Source organism: Rhincodon typus, chromosome 1 (assembly GCF_021869965.1).
Source record: "Rhincodon typus isolate 14 chromosome 1, sRhiTyp1.1, whole genome shotgun sequence".
Classification (NCBI taxonomy): Eukaryota; Metazoa; Chordata; class Chondrichthyes; order Orectolobiformes; family Rhincodontidae; genus Rhincodon; species Rhincodon typus.
Window position 1 is genome coordinate 81,667,780 of NC_063332.1, and position 15,602 is coordinate 81,683,381.

At 39.3% G+C, this 15,602-nt stretch overlaps 1 protein-coding gene across 1 annotated transcript in view; it reads left to right on the forward strand.

The window, feature by feature from the left end:
- LOC109930685 (protein YIPF5-like) overlaps nucleotides 1-15,602 on the forward strand; it is a 33,741-nt gene that overhangs the window by 8,530 nt on the left and 9,609 nt on the right. The window contains exon 3 of the mRNA XM_048602882.1: nucleotides 9,175-9,320. Within this exon, the coding sequence (XP_048458839.1) occupies nucleotides 9,175-9,320 (146 nt within the window). The remainder of the gene's footprint in view (nucleotides 1-9,174; nucleotides 9,321-15,602) is intronic.

Here is a 15,602-nt window from a genome sequence, read left to right on the forward strand (position 1 = left end):
ATATAAAGGAATAGGAATAGAATATATAGAATAAAGGAATAGAATATGATAGAATAGAATACTAAAGGAAGTATTGTTGCTACTATACAAGGCATTGGTGAGACTGCACCTGGAGTATTGTGCACAGTTTTGGTCCCCTTATTTGAGGAAGGATGTGCAGGCAGTTCAGAGGACGTTCACTAGATTGATCCCAGAGTTGAGGGGTTTGTTGTATGAAGAGAGATTGAACAGTTTAGACCTATACTCGCTGGAATTTAGAAGAACGAGGGGAGATCAAATTGAGGGACTCAAGATGATAAAAGGTATGGATGAAATCAACATGGAACAGATGCTTCCTCTTGTTGGGCATTCTAGGATGAGGGTCATTGTCTTAGGATAAGGGGCAGCAAATTTAAAACAGAGTTGAGGAGAAACTGATTCTCCCAAAGAGTTGCGAATCTGTGGCATTCGCTACTCCAAAGTGTAGTGGATGCTGGGACAGTGAGTAAATGTAAGGAGGAGTTAGACAGATTTTTAATTGGTAATGGGTTGAAGGGTTACGGGGAGAAGGCAGGAAAATGGGGGTGAGGAACATATCAGCCATGATCAAATGGTGCAGTTAACTTGATGGGCCGAATGGCCTAATTCTGTGCTTATTTCTTATGAACTTATGAACTCATGAATGAAATTTACTAATGAGACTGAATAAGTAGGAATACAAATTTTGAGGAGGATACAAAAAGTCCATAACAAAATATAAATAGATGATGTGAATCGTCAAAATTTGGCTGATGGAGCATAATGTGGGAAAATTTGGCAGAAAGAATAGAACAGCAGAATTTTGTTTAACTGGAGAGAGACAGTAGAACACTACAGTTCACAAAGGGATCTGGAACTCCTCAGCAAGCAGGGACCATAAGACCACAAGATATAGAAGCAGAATTAGGTCATTCAGCATATCGACTCTGTACCGCCATTCAATCATGGCAGATATATTCCTCAATATCATTCTCCTCCCTTCTCCTCAATCCTTTGATCCCTTACCAATCAAGAACTTATCTATTTCTGTCTTAACTACACTCAATGACTTGACCTCCACAGTCTTCTGTGACAATGAGCTCCATAGATTCACAACCCTTTGGCTGAAGAAATTCCTTTTCATCTTAGTTTTAAAACATCCTCCCTTCACCTTTTCCACTCCTAGTAGTGGAAAAATACTTTCCACCTGCACTCTATCCAGGCCTTTCAGTATTCTGTAAGTTTCAATGAGACCCTCATCCTTCCGAACTCCACTGAGTACAGAATCAGAGTCCTCAACTGCTCCTCATTTGACAAGCCCTGCATTCCCAGGATGATTCTTGTAAAATTCCTCTGGACTCATTCCAAGGGCAATGCATCCTTCCTTAGAGATAGGGCCCACAATTACTCACAATACTCCAAATGTGGTCTGACCAGAGCTTTATACAGCCTCAGCAGTACATTGGTAGACCTCTTGAAATGAATGCGACCATTGCATTTACCTTCCTAAATGCCAACTGAACTTGCATGTTAACCTTTAGAGACTCTTCAACTAGACTTCTTGTTCCCTTTGTGTTTCAGATTTCTGAAGCCTTTCCCCATTTAGAAAATAGTCTACACCTCTATTCCTACCAATATGCATAACCTCATACTTTCCCACATTGAATTCCATCTGCCACTTCTTTGTCCATTCTTATAGCCTGTCCCGGTCCTTTTGTAGTCTCCTTGCTTCCTCAACACTATTTATCCCTATGTATCTTTGTGTCATCTGCAAACTTAGCAACAATGCCCTCAGTTCTTTTTTCCAGATCGTTAATGTATAAAGTGAATGGTTGTGGTTCTGACACTGACCTCTGCGGAACTCCATAAATCACCAGCTTTCATCCTGAAAAAGACCCTTTGATCCACACTTTCTGCTTTCTGCCAGTCAGCCAATCCCCTATCCAACCAGTACCTTGTCCCCAGGATCATGGGTTCTTATTAACCTGTTTGCTGTGCAGCACCTTGTCAAAGGGCTTTTGGAAATTGAAATAGATAACATCTACTGGCTCTCCTTTGTTGAACTTGATTGTTACCTCATCACAAAATTCAAATAGATTTCTCAGGCATGACCTCCCTTGACAAAGTTGTAATGACTCAGCCCTACGTTACCATGCACTGGCAAGTAGTCCACGATCTCATCTTTAATAATGGACTCTAAAACCTTACCAATAACTAAAGTCAGGCTGACTGACCTATAGCTTCTCTGTTGTCTGCCTCCCTCCCTTCTTAAACAGGGTTGTTAGATTATACATTTTACAATCGTCTAGGACACTCCCTGATTCCATTGATTCCTGACAGATCACCATCGTTTCCTCGACAATCTCTTCAGGTATCTTCTTCAGAACTCTGGAGTGGAGTCCATTTATCCACCTTCAGAACTTTCAGCTAGTCCAGACCATTATGCTCACTTCTATCCCTGGTTCTTTTGAAGTTTTGGTATGCTACAGGTGTGTTCCATTGTGAAAACTGGTGAAAAGTTCCTTGCCATTTCATTGCTCCCCATTGCTACTTATCCATCTTCATTTTCCAGTGGTCCAATGTCCACTGTGGCCTCTCACTTACCTTTTGGGTACTCTTGCAATCTTCTTTTATATATTACTAGCTAGCTTACTGTCATATTTCATCCTCTCGTTGCCCCCCCCCCCCCCCCCCCCCCCCCAATGCTTTTTAGTTATCCCCTGCTGGTTTTTAAAGACTTCCCAATCCTTTGGCTTCCTTCTATTTTTCACCACATTGTATGCTTTTACTTTGCTTTTATGCTGTCCTTTACTTCCCATGTCAGACATGGTTGCCTTGTCCGCCCCTTAGAGTGTTTCTTCTTCCTTGGGGTGAATTTCTGCTGTGCCTCCAAAATTACTCCCAGAAACCCCTGCCAGAAACCCTCTCCCTCTCAAACTACAGGGTGGATTCTATCATATTATGGTCACTGCTCCCCGGGAGTCTCTTCACATTCAGCTCCCTCATCAAGTCTGCCTCATTACACTGCCAAATCTAGGACTGCCTGATCCCCAGTGGGCTATATCACAAGCTGCTCCAAAAAGATCTTGTAGACATTCTATAAATTGCTTTCCTTGAGATCCAATACCAAAATGATTTTCCCAGCCTACCTGCATATTGAAGTCTCCCGTGATTATTGTAATAGTGCCTTTCTTACATGCCTTTTATAATTCCTGATTTATTTTCTTCCCCACTTCCTGGCTACTGCTAGGAGGCTTGTACACAACTCCCGTCAGTGTCTTTTCTCCTTTGCAGTTCCTCAACTGTGCCCACACAGATTTGGCACCTTCTGTCTCCGTATTACTTCTTGTTATTGATTTTATTTCGTTTCTTACTAACTAGGTCCACTCTGCCCATCTGCCTATCCTTTCAATGGGACATGTATCCTCAGATATTTAGTTCCCAGCCCTGATCCCCGGCATCAGAGGAGCAGGAAAGTTGAAAATTTTCTGAAGGGTCCCGACCCAAAACATCAACTTTCCTGCTCCTCTGATGCTGCCTGGCCTGCTGTGTTCCTCCAGCTCCACACTGTGTTATCTCTGACTCCAGCATCAGCAATTCTTGCTATCTCTTATTGTTCTTAAGCAATCTTTGTGAATAACAGAAATCACACACCAAGTTTATAACTTAAACAGAAATTAACAATTTATTATTAATACAGTAACTGTAGCAAAGCAAAGCTAAAATGCAAGGCAATCTGATTAAAGTCTATGCGTTAAATGCAGTCTTCTTTGATTGTTATCCACATTCACACACATAGACACAGTTAATGGATAAATTAAAAGAGAAAATAAAAGAGTTGATAAGCATCATGTCTTTATGGAATCTTTGATCTCTGTTTTGTATGGAAGGTACATTGGATTGGATCTTGCTTGAATTCCAAAGTTACCCATCAATTCCAACTGCTTCCAACCGGCTCTGAGGAAATTCACTTATCTCTTACAAACTGGGATTCTTTTCTCAGAAAATTCCTCTGATCCTTAAACTGGATATAAAACCAGAGAGTGTAATACTTAGCAGCCAGTTTCCAGGAGATTCTCAAAGCCACAAACCTTTTGGTTTGATTTGATTTAATATGATTTATTATTGTCAATGTACTGTGACAATGAAAAATATTGTTTCGCGTGCTATCCAGGCAAATCATACCTTACATAAGTACATCAGGATAATAAAACAAAATGTAGAATATAGTATGACAGTTACAGAGAAGGTGCAGAGAAAGGTCAACTCTAACTTATGAGAGGCCAATTCATAAGTCTGATAACAAGAGGGAAGAAGCTGTTCTTGAATCTGTTTGTAGTGTTTTGAAACTTTTGTATCTTCTGTCCAATGGAAGATGCTGTGAGAGAGTATAACCAGTGTGGGAAGGGTTTTTGACTATGTTGGCTGCCTTCCTGAGGCAGTGGGAAGTGTAAATTGAGTCAATATAAGGAAGGCTAGTTTTCATTTTGGATAGGACCATGTTCACAATTCTCTGTAATTTCTTGTGGTCTTGGGCAGAGCAGTTGCCATACCATTCTGTGTTGCATCCAGATGGGAAGCTTTCCATTGTGCATCTATAAAAATTGGTAGGAGTCATTGTGGACATACCAAATTTACATAGTCATAGAGTTATAGAATATTACAGCATAGAAACAGTCCCTTCAGTCCAAACTGATCCATGCTGACCATGGTGCCCACTCAGCTAATTCCAATTGCCCACATTTGGTCCATATCCCTCTAATTCCTTCCAATCCATGTACCGATCCAAATGTTTTTTTTAAATGTTGCTCTTGTACCTGCCTCAACCACTTTCTCTGGCAGCACATTCCATGTACTCACCACTCTCTGCGTGAAGAAGTTGCCCCTCAGGTCCTTCTTAAATCTTTCCCCTCTCACCTTAAACCTATGCCCTCTAGTTATGTATTTGTACTCCTAGTTCCCTTTGTGCAAGACCTTGTCAAAGGCCTTGCTGAAGTCCATATAGACAACATCCACTGCCCTGCCCTCATCTATGCTCTTGGTTACCTCTTCAAAAAACTGTAAAAGATTTGTCAAACATGCCTTCCCGTGCACAAATCCATGTTGACTGTCCCTAATCAGACCTTGACTATCCAAACTTTTGTCGATCCTGTCCCTCAGTTTCCTTTTCAATAACTTAACTACCACTGATGTCAGGCTCACTGGCCTGTAGTTCCATGACTTGTCTTTGCTACCCTTCTTAAACAATGGAAGAACATTAGCCACCGTCCAGTCTTCCAGAACTTCACCAGTGACTAAAGATGAAGCAAAAATCAGTGCAAGGGCCTCTGCAATTTCTTCCCTAGCCTCCCACAACGTCCGAGGATGGACTGGATCAGGTCTTAGCCTTGTGGGAAGTAGAGGCATTGGTGTACTTCTCTGGTTTCGCTTTCCTTTTTGACATTCTCTACGATTGACTGGCCACCTCTTGGTGGCCTCCTCTTGCTTGACCAATTTAACATGCAACCAGCTGACAGTCCTTGTCCATAAAAGAACCTGGAGTCAAAATATCTGTGGTGTTCTTAGAACAATAAATAGCTTGCAATATCTTTCCAGGCCAGTTCCCATATGCAAAAATTAGTTGGCTTGTTCTCTCTTTTTAAAAAAAAGCTGCTGTTAAAGTTCAATTTTTGATTCACAGCTTCAACTCACAGTTTGAAGCCAAAATAGAGAAAAAAACAAAACAGCAAAATCTCAACAGCTGGCTCTAGCATACATATAGCTGGCTGTCTCTGTGGACAGATTGACAGTTGGAAAGCCCAGCAGAATGCCCAGTGGCTGTTGGAGATGCCAACAGATCTGCACTCCATTGCTTTAACCATTGATGCTCAGCAATGGCAAGGCGTTAGGCTAATGAGGGGCCTCAAACTTTACTCCAGATGTCCCTTTTTGTCAAGGAGACAGGATGGTGCCAGTGGGCTCAGAGGTGGAGGAGTAAGCGGGCGGACGCACCCCCGACGACACCTATCAAGGCATTCCAGAGTGATCAGCCCCTCCACCCTGCCTGCAAACCTCAGTATGGTGGAAGCTGAAATGGAAGAGAGCGAGCCAGCATCTGGGCAGGACAATATCAGCCTAGCCACAAATGCCCCTGGAGTCATCTGCCCAAATCTGCAAGACCAAAGGTCTCTGCTTTAGGGCAGAGTACCCTCACCCCAGCTGTGGATCCCAGAAGTGCGCTTAGCTTTAGTTAGGGCCAAGGAGAAAGAAAGTTTTCTGAGGGCACTTATTTAGCAATGGTAATGCTTCAATGTAAATAGAATCTGATGCCTGTAAACATCTGGGTACTTAAAATCATCACAAGTATGCAGATTATGTTAATTCATGATATATTAGGTTATGCCTGTTAATTTTAAATGTGAGCTAGATAATTTTTTGTTAAGCAAAAGTATTAAGGGATATGGGCCAAAGGAATTAGATCAGCCATGATGTCATTGAATAGTGGACTAGGAGGACTGAGGGAGTCAATGGCGTAGTCCTGTTCCAATGATCTTATGATAAACAATCAGCCCTATAGTCAAAAGTCTGGCTGATCATTTCCAGCACAATTTTCAACTCTTTTCTCAAAATCTAGATATGTAAACGTGAAGAATCCATTTTAGCCATTTGGAAGTTCATTAGCACATTTAATATTAAGGAAAAAATGCACTTTCAATGTGTAAACATGTTAAATCAACACAACAATTTGATCTAGAATCAAACTACAAAAGAGCAGATTGAACCATTGAACCAATTTGTTTTACATCTTTACCTAATTACTGACACCTAATCCTAAATTGAATTAATTTTAAATAGATGGCATTAGCAAATTACTTTACAAATCATAGTCATAGGTCTATATTTTAAATTATAAAGCTGATGCTGACTCAAACATAACCCTTCATTTTGTAGCAACTTTATTCAACTGTCTTTAATAAATCATATTCCATGGGTTTTCATGATATATCTTCCCATTGAATGTTACGGGGAAAAAGGCATTATTTTGTAACTTGCTTTTCATGAATACTATATTTGGTCTTAATAGGAATTTCATGAGTGATACCTTCATCAATGTAAGATGCCTTCACATATATTTTAAATCAAGTCAAGCAACTGGCAAATCTATTATCATAGCTATTGTCTTCATACGATGACTGTGATAGCCACCTAAAATAAGAAAAAAGCATGGAATGGCATTTTAAGTATATTTAAGCTTACTATGAGACGTAATTAGTTATTTACTCGAGTGATAGCTTGAGTATTATTCCATTTTTGTTTTGTTGTAGAGATGCTCTGCTCTGCATTTAAAATTGATTTGAGACTGAACATATTTAATTGGTTACTTCATTCACTTTTATAACAACTTGCACATTTGCAAGCAAAAATTCTTTTTGAGTTATGTTTAAATTCAAATTAAAGTTTAAATGTACAAGCAAATTTTCATGGATATATATCACTATATATAGTTTATATATCACTAAAACTATATGTGATTTGCTGTCTTTGACAGGAATGCCAGCATATCCAAATCAAGGACAGAAATTGGCAAGCTGGCTGAATTGGAATCTCAGATAACAATTGTGTTGTGCATTTTTAAAGGCGTTGTTAAAGCTTTCCTTGAGCATGGGAGAATTAGGGCTGAGGTGTTTATTATTATAACATATGCCTGATCACCATATTATAGTGCAAATGTGTATATGTTTCTATACTGTGTGACCAAATTCGTAGCAATGTTAACTTTGGTCAGAAGTTTGAGGCTATACCGAGGTGTGAGCTCTAAATCCAGGCTGCAAGTTGACAATTGACAGAGGTGCTGACTTTCAGATGAAGAGGTAGGCAGAAATCCCCATCTACATGTTTCCATAGATTTTTAAAAATAAATTGTTCAAGGGGTGAGGAATGTTGCTAGCTATGCAAGCATTTATTGTGCACACCGAATTACCCTAAACAGATGGTCAATTTCCTTCTTGAACCTCTACAGTCCTTGGTGTGTAGTCACAACCACGTTGTTAGGAAGGAATTATTATTCCAGATGATGAGACAGTTTTCTTTGCAGCCTGACAAAAGTTCTTCCCTTGACCATCACTATCTAAGCAAGAGTTAATTAGTAGGTCGCTTATCTAATGGGTATTTGTAGGCTTTGTTTAAATTCATTTGTGGGACACAGAACAAGGTGGTGGTGAGCTTCTCAAGGGTACCTAGGGATAGGCAATAAATGCTGGCCCAGCCAGCAATGTCCATGTCCCATAAGTCAATTTAAAAAGAAGAGCCATGAAGACTAAAATTCCAAACAATTACCAACATTGCTTTGTCATTTTGAATTAAAAATTATGATTACAGCAAATAGGACTAGATTAATTTATAATATCTGGTCGGCATGGATGAGTTGGACCAAAGGGGCTGTTTCTGTGCTATACTACTCTATGAATCTGATTAAGCAGACAAATTACATCTTCTGCATCTTGTGCGTCCTAATAATTCAGGAAACTCTTTATTACTCTCGACCATCAGGTGGAGCTCATGTACCTTGTTAGTCTTCACTGAGTTTTCAAAGTTTCATTAGTCAATGTGGATTTAAATTTCCATCTGTTAACAATGGCAATGAAATTTAAACCGTAATAACAATATTGAAAAATAAAGATAGCAGATATTCTGGACAAATTGGACCATTTACTATGAAGACTTGCAATTTTCATGGAAACTTGGATTGAATAGTAGAACATGATGCCTAGTGCACAGTAGAAATCCAAAAATCCTTTAGATAATAAAAAGTAAACTTGACATTTTTAATCAAATAAATCTATATCCCTGCAGGTCTGGCAACATCTGTGAAGAGAAAATCAGAATTAATGTTTTGGGTCCGGTGACCCTTCCTCAGAACCTGAAATGTTAACTCTGATTTTCTCTTCACAGATGCTGCCAGATCTGCTGAGCTTTTCCAGCAACTTCTGTGTTTGTTCCTGGTTCTTTTGGTTTTTAAATCTATATCCCTGTCTTTTGAGATAATAACTATTTATAAACAAACTGTTGATTGCCAAATTACAGCCTTTGTCTGAAGATAGCCAGCCATTAAGAGTTTTAGAAAGCCTCAGAAATGATACAACTAGAGATGCACATCTTGTTATGTGGAATCCTAAAACAAATTTGTTTTGTTCACAGAAATTGGGATCAACTTTGACCACATCTGGCAGAAAACCTTAACAGTTCTGAATCCAATGAAACCAGCAGATGGCAGCATCATGAACGAGACTGATCTGGCAGGACCAATAGTTTTCTGTTTGGCATTTGGAGCCACATTGTTGTTGGTGCGTTGAAATGTCACTGCAAAGAACAGGGCAGGAGAAGTAATTTACTTATGTATGGCATTCTGCTTGCTTGGTATTTAACATTTTTTTAAAGATATCATCAGTTGCTTCATTGTGATAATCATCAGAATTGCTGTTCTTTTATGACTGTCGAAATGTCGTTGTGTGCGTCCGGCTGTTCGTTATCAAAAAGCAACTAGTTTGATGCTCACATTATTTGGATGGCAAAAGAAATTTTTTTTTCTTCTTATGAGGCAAATTTTTGCCTGATGTGCATTTTTTTCAAAGTCTTTATGCTATGATCTGTCAATGTATAACAACTGTATCATTTTTTTAAGTACCAGAATTAGATGGAGCACTATCTGAAATTTGTTTATTCATATTTTGTGTTCATCAAAGTGAAGGATGTCACTGCTAGAGTCTAGAACATTTTTTCACTTGTATTGTAAACTGTCAGCATGAAGTGCACCGAGATTAGGTACAGTACTGCTAGATACAAAGCATTGGGGTGCATTACTATGACTGATAGGTGTATGTAACAAGACCATGATGGCTTACATATCAAGAAACTGGGATTGCCCTATTGCCAATTTCCTGTTAAGTATAATTGACAGGTGGAAAATTGTGCACAGAACACTGTCAATTTCCTGAAACACAGAGACATTGGGTAAGTCTCCCCACTGGCTATAAGCGCACATAAAATCACCTCTGAGATTATTGTTGGCATATATACAGAGATATCATTTCCTTTCATCATTTTGAAACACCTAGGGAGTAGAAATATTAAATAATTATTTTATTTCAGTTTTTACCATGGAGACTAACATTGTGGGCATGATGATAGATTAAAAAAAAGTAAGCATTTTAGATAGAAAGTATAGATAATTGATAAACTAATTAAACTTAGAGGATAAATCCCCTGGCCTGGATGGATTGCACCCACACATATTAAAAAGAAGTTAGGAAAGAAACTGCAGAGATACTATTACATATCTATAAAAATTAATTAGAAAAGGGAATATGGCTAGTGGCCTGATACAAAGCTAATGTGATTCTTATGTTTAAAAAGGGAGCTAAAACAAGACAAAGGAACCAAAGATCAATTAATTTTGTGTTAGTAGTAGGAAAGACAATGAATCCCTACTCAATTTAAAAAAAACAGAGAAACTGAAAATATAGTAAAGTGTATTGAACACAAATTTCAAAAGGGAAGATTTATGCTTAACCAATTATATTGAAATTTTTTTAAAGAAATAACAAAGTATAACAAGGCTAAAAATAATATATCTGGCTTTTCAAAAATCCTTTGATAAGCTCCTCCATAGTCAACTTATGATTAAAGTCAGAACGTGTGGAGTCAAGGGGTGGGTAGCAGAATGGAAAACAAGCTAGATACAAAACTGCAAATGCAGCATGAGAGTTAAAGATACTTACTCAGAGTGACAAAAAGGCAGAGACTGGTGTTCCTAAAGGCCCTCTGCTGTCCTCTAGTTGCACAGATGATTGTACTAGGGAATCGGAAGAATAATTTTAAAATTTTCAGACAACTTCAAGTTTTGGGTTTTGGTTAATGGAGAGGAGGTCTGTGAAAAAATAGAGATAAGAAACACTAATAAACTTGCAGAATGGGCATGAAAATCAAGCCCCACTTCTCCACAAACATTCTGGTTGTCTGCCATTTTCATGCACCCTGGCCAACATCTCGGTCTCTGACTTGCTGCAGTGCTCCAGTAAAGCTCAGCACAAGCTGGAAGAACAACATCTTATTTTCCACTTGGGGACCTTGCAGCCTTCAGGACCCAATATTGAGTTCAATAATTTCAGGGCCTGAGCACCTTCTCCCATTTCCTTACTCCAACCCCCCTCACACCAAGCTTTGTCATCACATGGGCTGCCATCACAACCAACTCTTTGTCAGCCACTAATTGACCCCATTAGCAGCTATTCATTCTCCCAGGCTGACTTTTACCCACTCCTTTGCCCAGCTGTTTTTCCCTCTCTGTGGGATCCATCTCCACCTACCGTTTACTCTTTCCCCTTTCCCCCAACCACTTCTCTAGCATGAATACCAACATTTTCTGGGGTGCAATCAGTTCTGAAAAAGGGTCACTGGACCCAAAACATTAACTCTGCTTTGTCTCCAAAGATGCTGCTAGGCCTGCTGATTTTTTACCAGCAATTTCTGGTTTTCTTTTAGATTCTAAACAGGTTCCTTCAATAAACTCAAAAAAAAACTTGTTTATTAAGAACAAATGTATTCTTTAAACAATTGGCAAAAAAAGTTATGAACTAACTAATATCCAGCTTAAACTTTAGCTCTTTAATCATAAACAAGTACATATTCATCAATTAACAGGATGAGATGGCACAGTGCTGCAGATCATTCCCACCCAGTTTTTCTCAATGCTTCCACCCCAAACATCAGAGTAATGGCGACCCTGATGGTACAGTCCTCCAGAAGGACAATCATCTCTTCTTTTGGCATAGCAGTGAGAACTTCATCAAGGTCAGAACAGAATTTATCTTTACATCTTCAAATGGGTCAAGGATTGGGCAAAAGTGCTGATGACTATGGCATATTGATTTTGGGCAGCACGGTGGCTCAGTGGTTAGCACTGCTGCCTCACAGCGCCGGGGACCCAGGTTCGATTCCACCCTCAGGTGACTGTCCGTGTGGAGTTTGTGCATTCTTCTCGTGTCTGCGTGGGTTTCCTTCAGGTGCTCCGGTTTCCTCCCACAGTCCAAAGATATACAGGTTAGGTGGACTGGCTATGTTAAATTGCCCATAGTGTCTAGGGAGGGAAATGCAGAGATAGGGTGGGGGTGGGTCTGGATGGGATGCTCTTCAGAGGGTTGGTGCGGACTCAACGGGCTGAATAGCCTGCTTCCACACTGTAGGGATTCTATCATTCTATGATTTCAACTGGACTGTAGGTGAAGAGCCATGATCCTTTCATTTGTACAACTGGGGAATTTTGGCAATGCATCAAGATCCCATTCCAGATGACAAAACCATTGATATGAGGGTTAATGTCAGTCTTTCTCATTTGAAAAGGTGTATTCTGTGTTTGTCCCTTCAGCCAGCCCTCCCCAGGAAGGTAGGCCTCACTGAGGGCAACAATTTGGAGTCTTGCTAGTTCACATAATATGATAGCAGCCCTGCTTTCTGGATGGTCACTCCTGAGATTATCCTTGAGTGTTCTAGCGCACAAGTTGCAAAATTCTGCATTTTTCTTTTTGTTGACCATGAAGATGGTGATCCCACTGGTGTAGTTTCCCAGCAGGAGAATGTGAAACAGTCTGTTCTTGGGGCACCATTCTTGAGCCTTTTCCAGGTTGCAGTGCGATAAGATTAACTTGAAGAAGATTGCTCAGCCAGATACTGCTGACCAAAGATTTCAAGACCAAAAATAAAATTGGGAGATACATAATTTTAACTGCAGATTTGGTAGGAGGTTTATTAAGACCATGATCATAGAGGTTTATTTTAAAAAAAATCAGGGAGAGCGATGTCTATGATCACAGAAGTTGGGAAAGTATCCAATGTGATGGTGAAGAGCAAAGGGCTGGGGCTTAACAGGGAAGGCAAGAAAGAAGAAATATGTCCGAGAACATCCTCATTCAGAAGTAGCATTGCTCCCCTCTAATCATAGGAGGTTGTTACCTGGATTGACAGATTGAGCCGGTGACTCACTGTGAAGCATGACTTGTGTTGCCTCCCATCCTCATCTGATTTCCAAATGTCCAATTCAAATGAAAAATACTGCCACTGCAGCTGGAATTGGCAGAATAAGTGCTTTTGTTTGTTTGAGGGAGCTAGTTCTACTTGTGAGCAATGTAAGAGGGACAATTGCATCAATCAAGCACTTTCACGGTAAAGGTTGGAGACATCTATAGTCGCAAAATTCAGCATATGAACGGCATACAGAAATAAACCATACCAAATAAGAATTCTGGTCAAAAGCAATCTCGACTGTGTCATTGATCATTACAAATGAATCTTAGTAATCACTGTTAGGCAGAGGTAATGTTAGGTGAGCTATAAAGTGTCAGCTATGTTTCACAATTCACAAGCACATCTCAAGGTCTCACAGGAACTGTTTTACTCACACCTTGGTCTGTCACATTTTCATACAATTCTCTTCCCCTTCCAGGCTTATATGGATTGCGGGTGGGGGGTGGTGGGGGGTGTGGGGGGGGGGGGTTGGGGGGGGGTGTGTTTTGGGGTGAGGATAGTGGAGTTATTATTCCTACCACATTACAGTTTTCTATGGTTTGGATTGTGAAACATACTTCAGAATAAATTCTACTATGTAGGTCCATGTAGAGACATCCCATTGCCCTTCTTGTTGGAGGCCTCCATGTTCCAGTGTATGGATGATGATTGAAAAATGTCATTTGTCTGACTGCTGACTGATGACAATACTGCAAAGCTGCTTTGTTTCCGATATTACCCATGTAGGGTCTTTGAAACTGTCACCTATTGCCATCTCTGTATCCACTGCATGAAGAGTTACCACAGAAATTGATGAGGAAAATGTACGTCAGGAAGGCCAGGACAACAGCAACCTCTAACAGATGTGGACCAACCTTCAAATGCAGGGTTTATTGCAAAAAGTTCTATCAGATGCAGAGTAAGTGGAGAAGGCCCACAGTCTTTTATCTTTTATGGAATATCGTCTGATGAGTGAGGGGCAGTGCCTCCTCTGAATGAGGATATCCTGTAGCAACCAGGACAAAACTGTGTGGAACATTCCAGGTGCAGAATGCTATAGCAGTCAAAGTCATACCTGGAGGCCAAGCTTACATCTAATGCAACAACTTTTCCAATTGGAGCCACTGAATAAGCAAATATTGAAAACAAGAATCAGCAGTGCAACCCACTTGAGTACCCCATTGAGGAATCTTCAGACAACAAAGCAGCTTTGCTGAACAAATTGTTACAGCAGATTTGACTTTTGCCAGATGATATAAGCTCTCAAGAAAAAACAGTTCAATTATTTGGGTGAAATATTCCCAATGGGTAATGAGAAAAATGTTGAGAAAAAGTGGTAAGAGTAGAAAATTTGTGATGTTGATGTCAAGAAAGAATTCCCATTGTGCCCCCGATCTTTAAATGGTGACATCAGTATCTCACTATTCACTGATCAGTGTACTTAAGTATAAACATTTATATCTCATCATTAGTCCAAGTTATTTCATTTCTATGTCATGGCCAATTCTCGTCTTGTTCCCTGAGAAACTGGATAGTGTGAAAGTCAGAACAGCTGAAAATTATATGGATATTTTAAGATCTTTCCTGGTTTATCCTTTGCTTTCAAACCTTTCTTTGATCTTTACCCAGATGAATAATTTATGCTTATTATGAAGACAACTGTAGATGTGTTGTTCCCTATTAAGTTTCAGAAATGGGTTACCTATTATTTAGTATTTTCAAACTTCTAATTCTGAACTCATTAAATAAACACAGGCTACCATTTGATTTGCAATTATTTTAAGCTTTGTTTACCAGACTCTCAAAGCCAGATTTTTCTCTACCAATCCTACATCTCAAATTATGGTTTTATAACAATCCAGTTATTTCTTGTGTATCATCAACAAAACTAGCCTTTAACTTCATTATTAATTTATTTAACTGATTGAATTGAAATTCCCTCAGCTATTATGATGGGATTTGAATATACATCTCCAGAGTTTTAATTGAGAATCTGGATTACTATTCCAATATCATTGCCATTTTACTACTATCCCCTTTGTCCGACTATCATATTTCAGTTTGAAGTAGTGTTCTAAATTTAATTTTTATGGTATCATTTACAGTCTTTTACACCATTTTGATCCCTTCATCCCCCCTCTTCATTTGAACGATGAAACAATTAAGTTATTCCAGACTGTCCTCATTTCTTAGACTTTTGCCACTATTATGGCTTTTTCTACATAACCTCTGTTATTGAAATTCTACCTTTGTGTTCGCAAGACTCAAGGATCATTCTGATTATCATATTACACAATCGATACATGATTTATACAACTTATTCAAATGATGTATACATTATAATCAACTATATTCAAGCTGTCCAGAATTGGTTTTGTTCCCTATTAAACAAACAACTGTGGATGCTGGAGACTTGAAACAAACAAAAACAGAAATTGCAGGAGGAACTCAGCAAGTTTGGTAGCATCTGCAAAAAGAAAACAGAGTTGAAGTTTTGAGATAACACAGTGTGGAGCTGGAAAACTTGCTGAGTTCCTCCTGCAATTTCTGTTTTTGTTTGTTTCAAG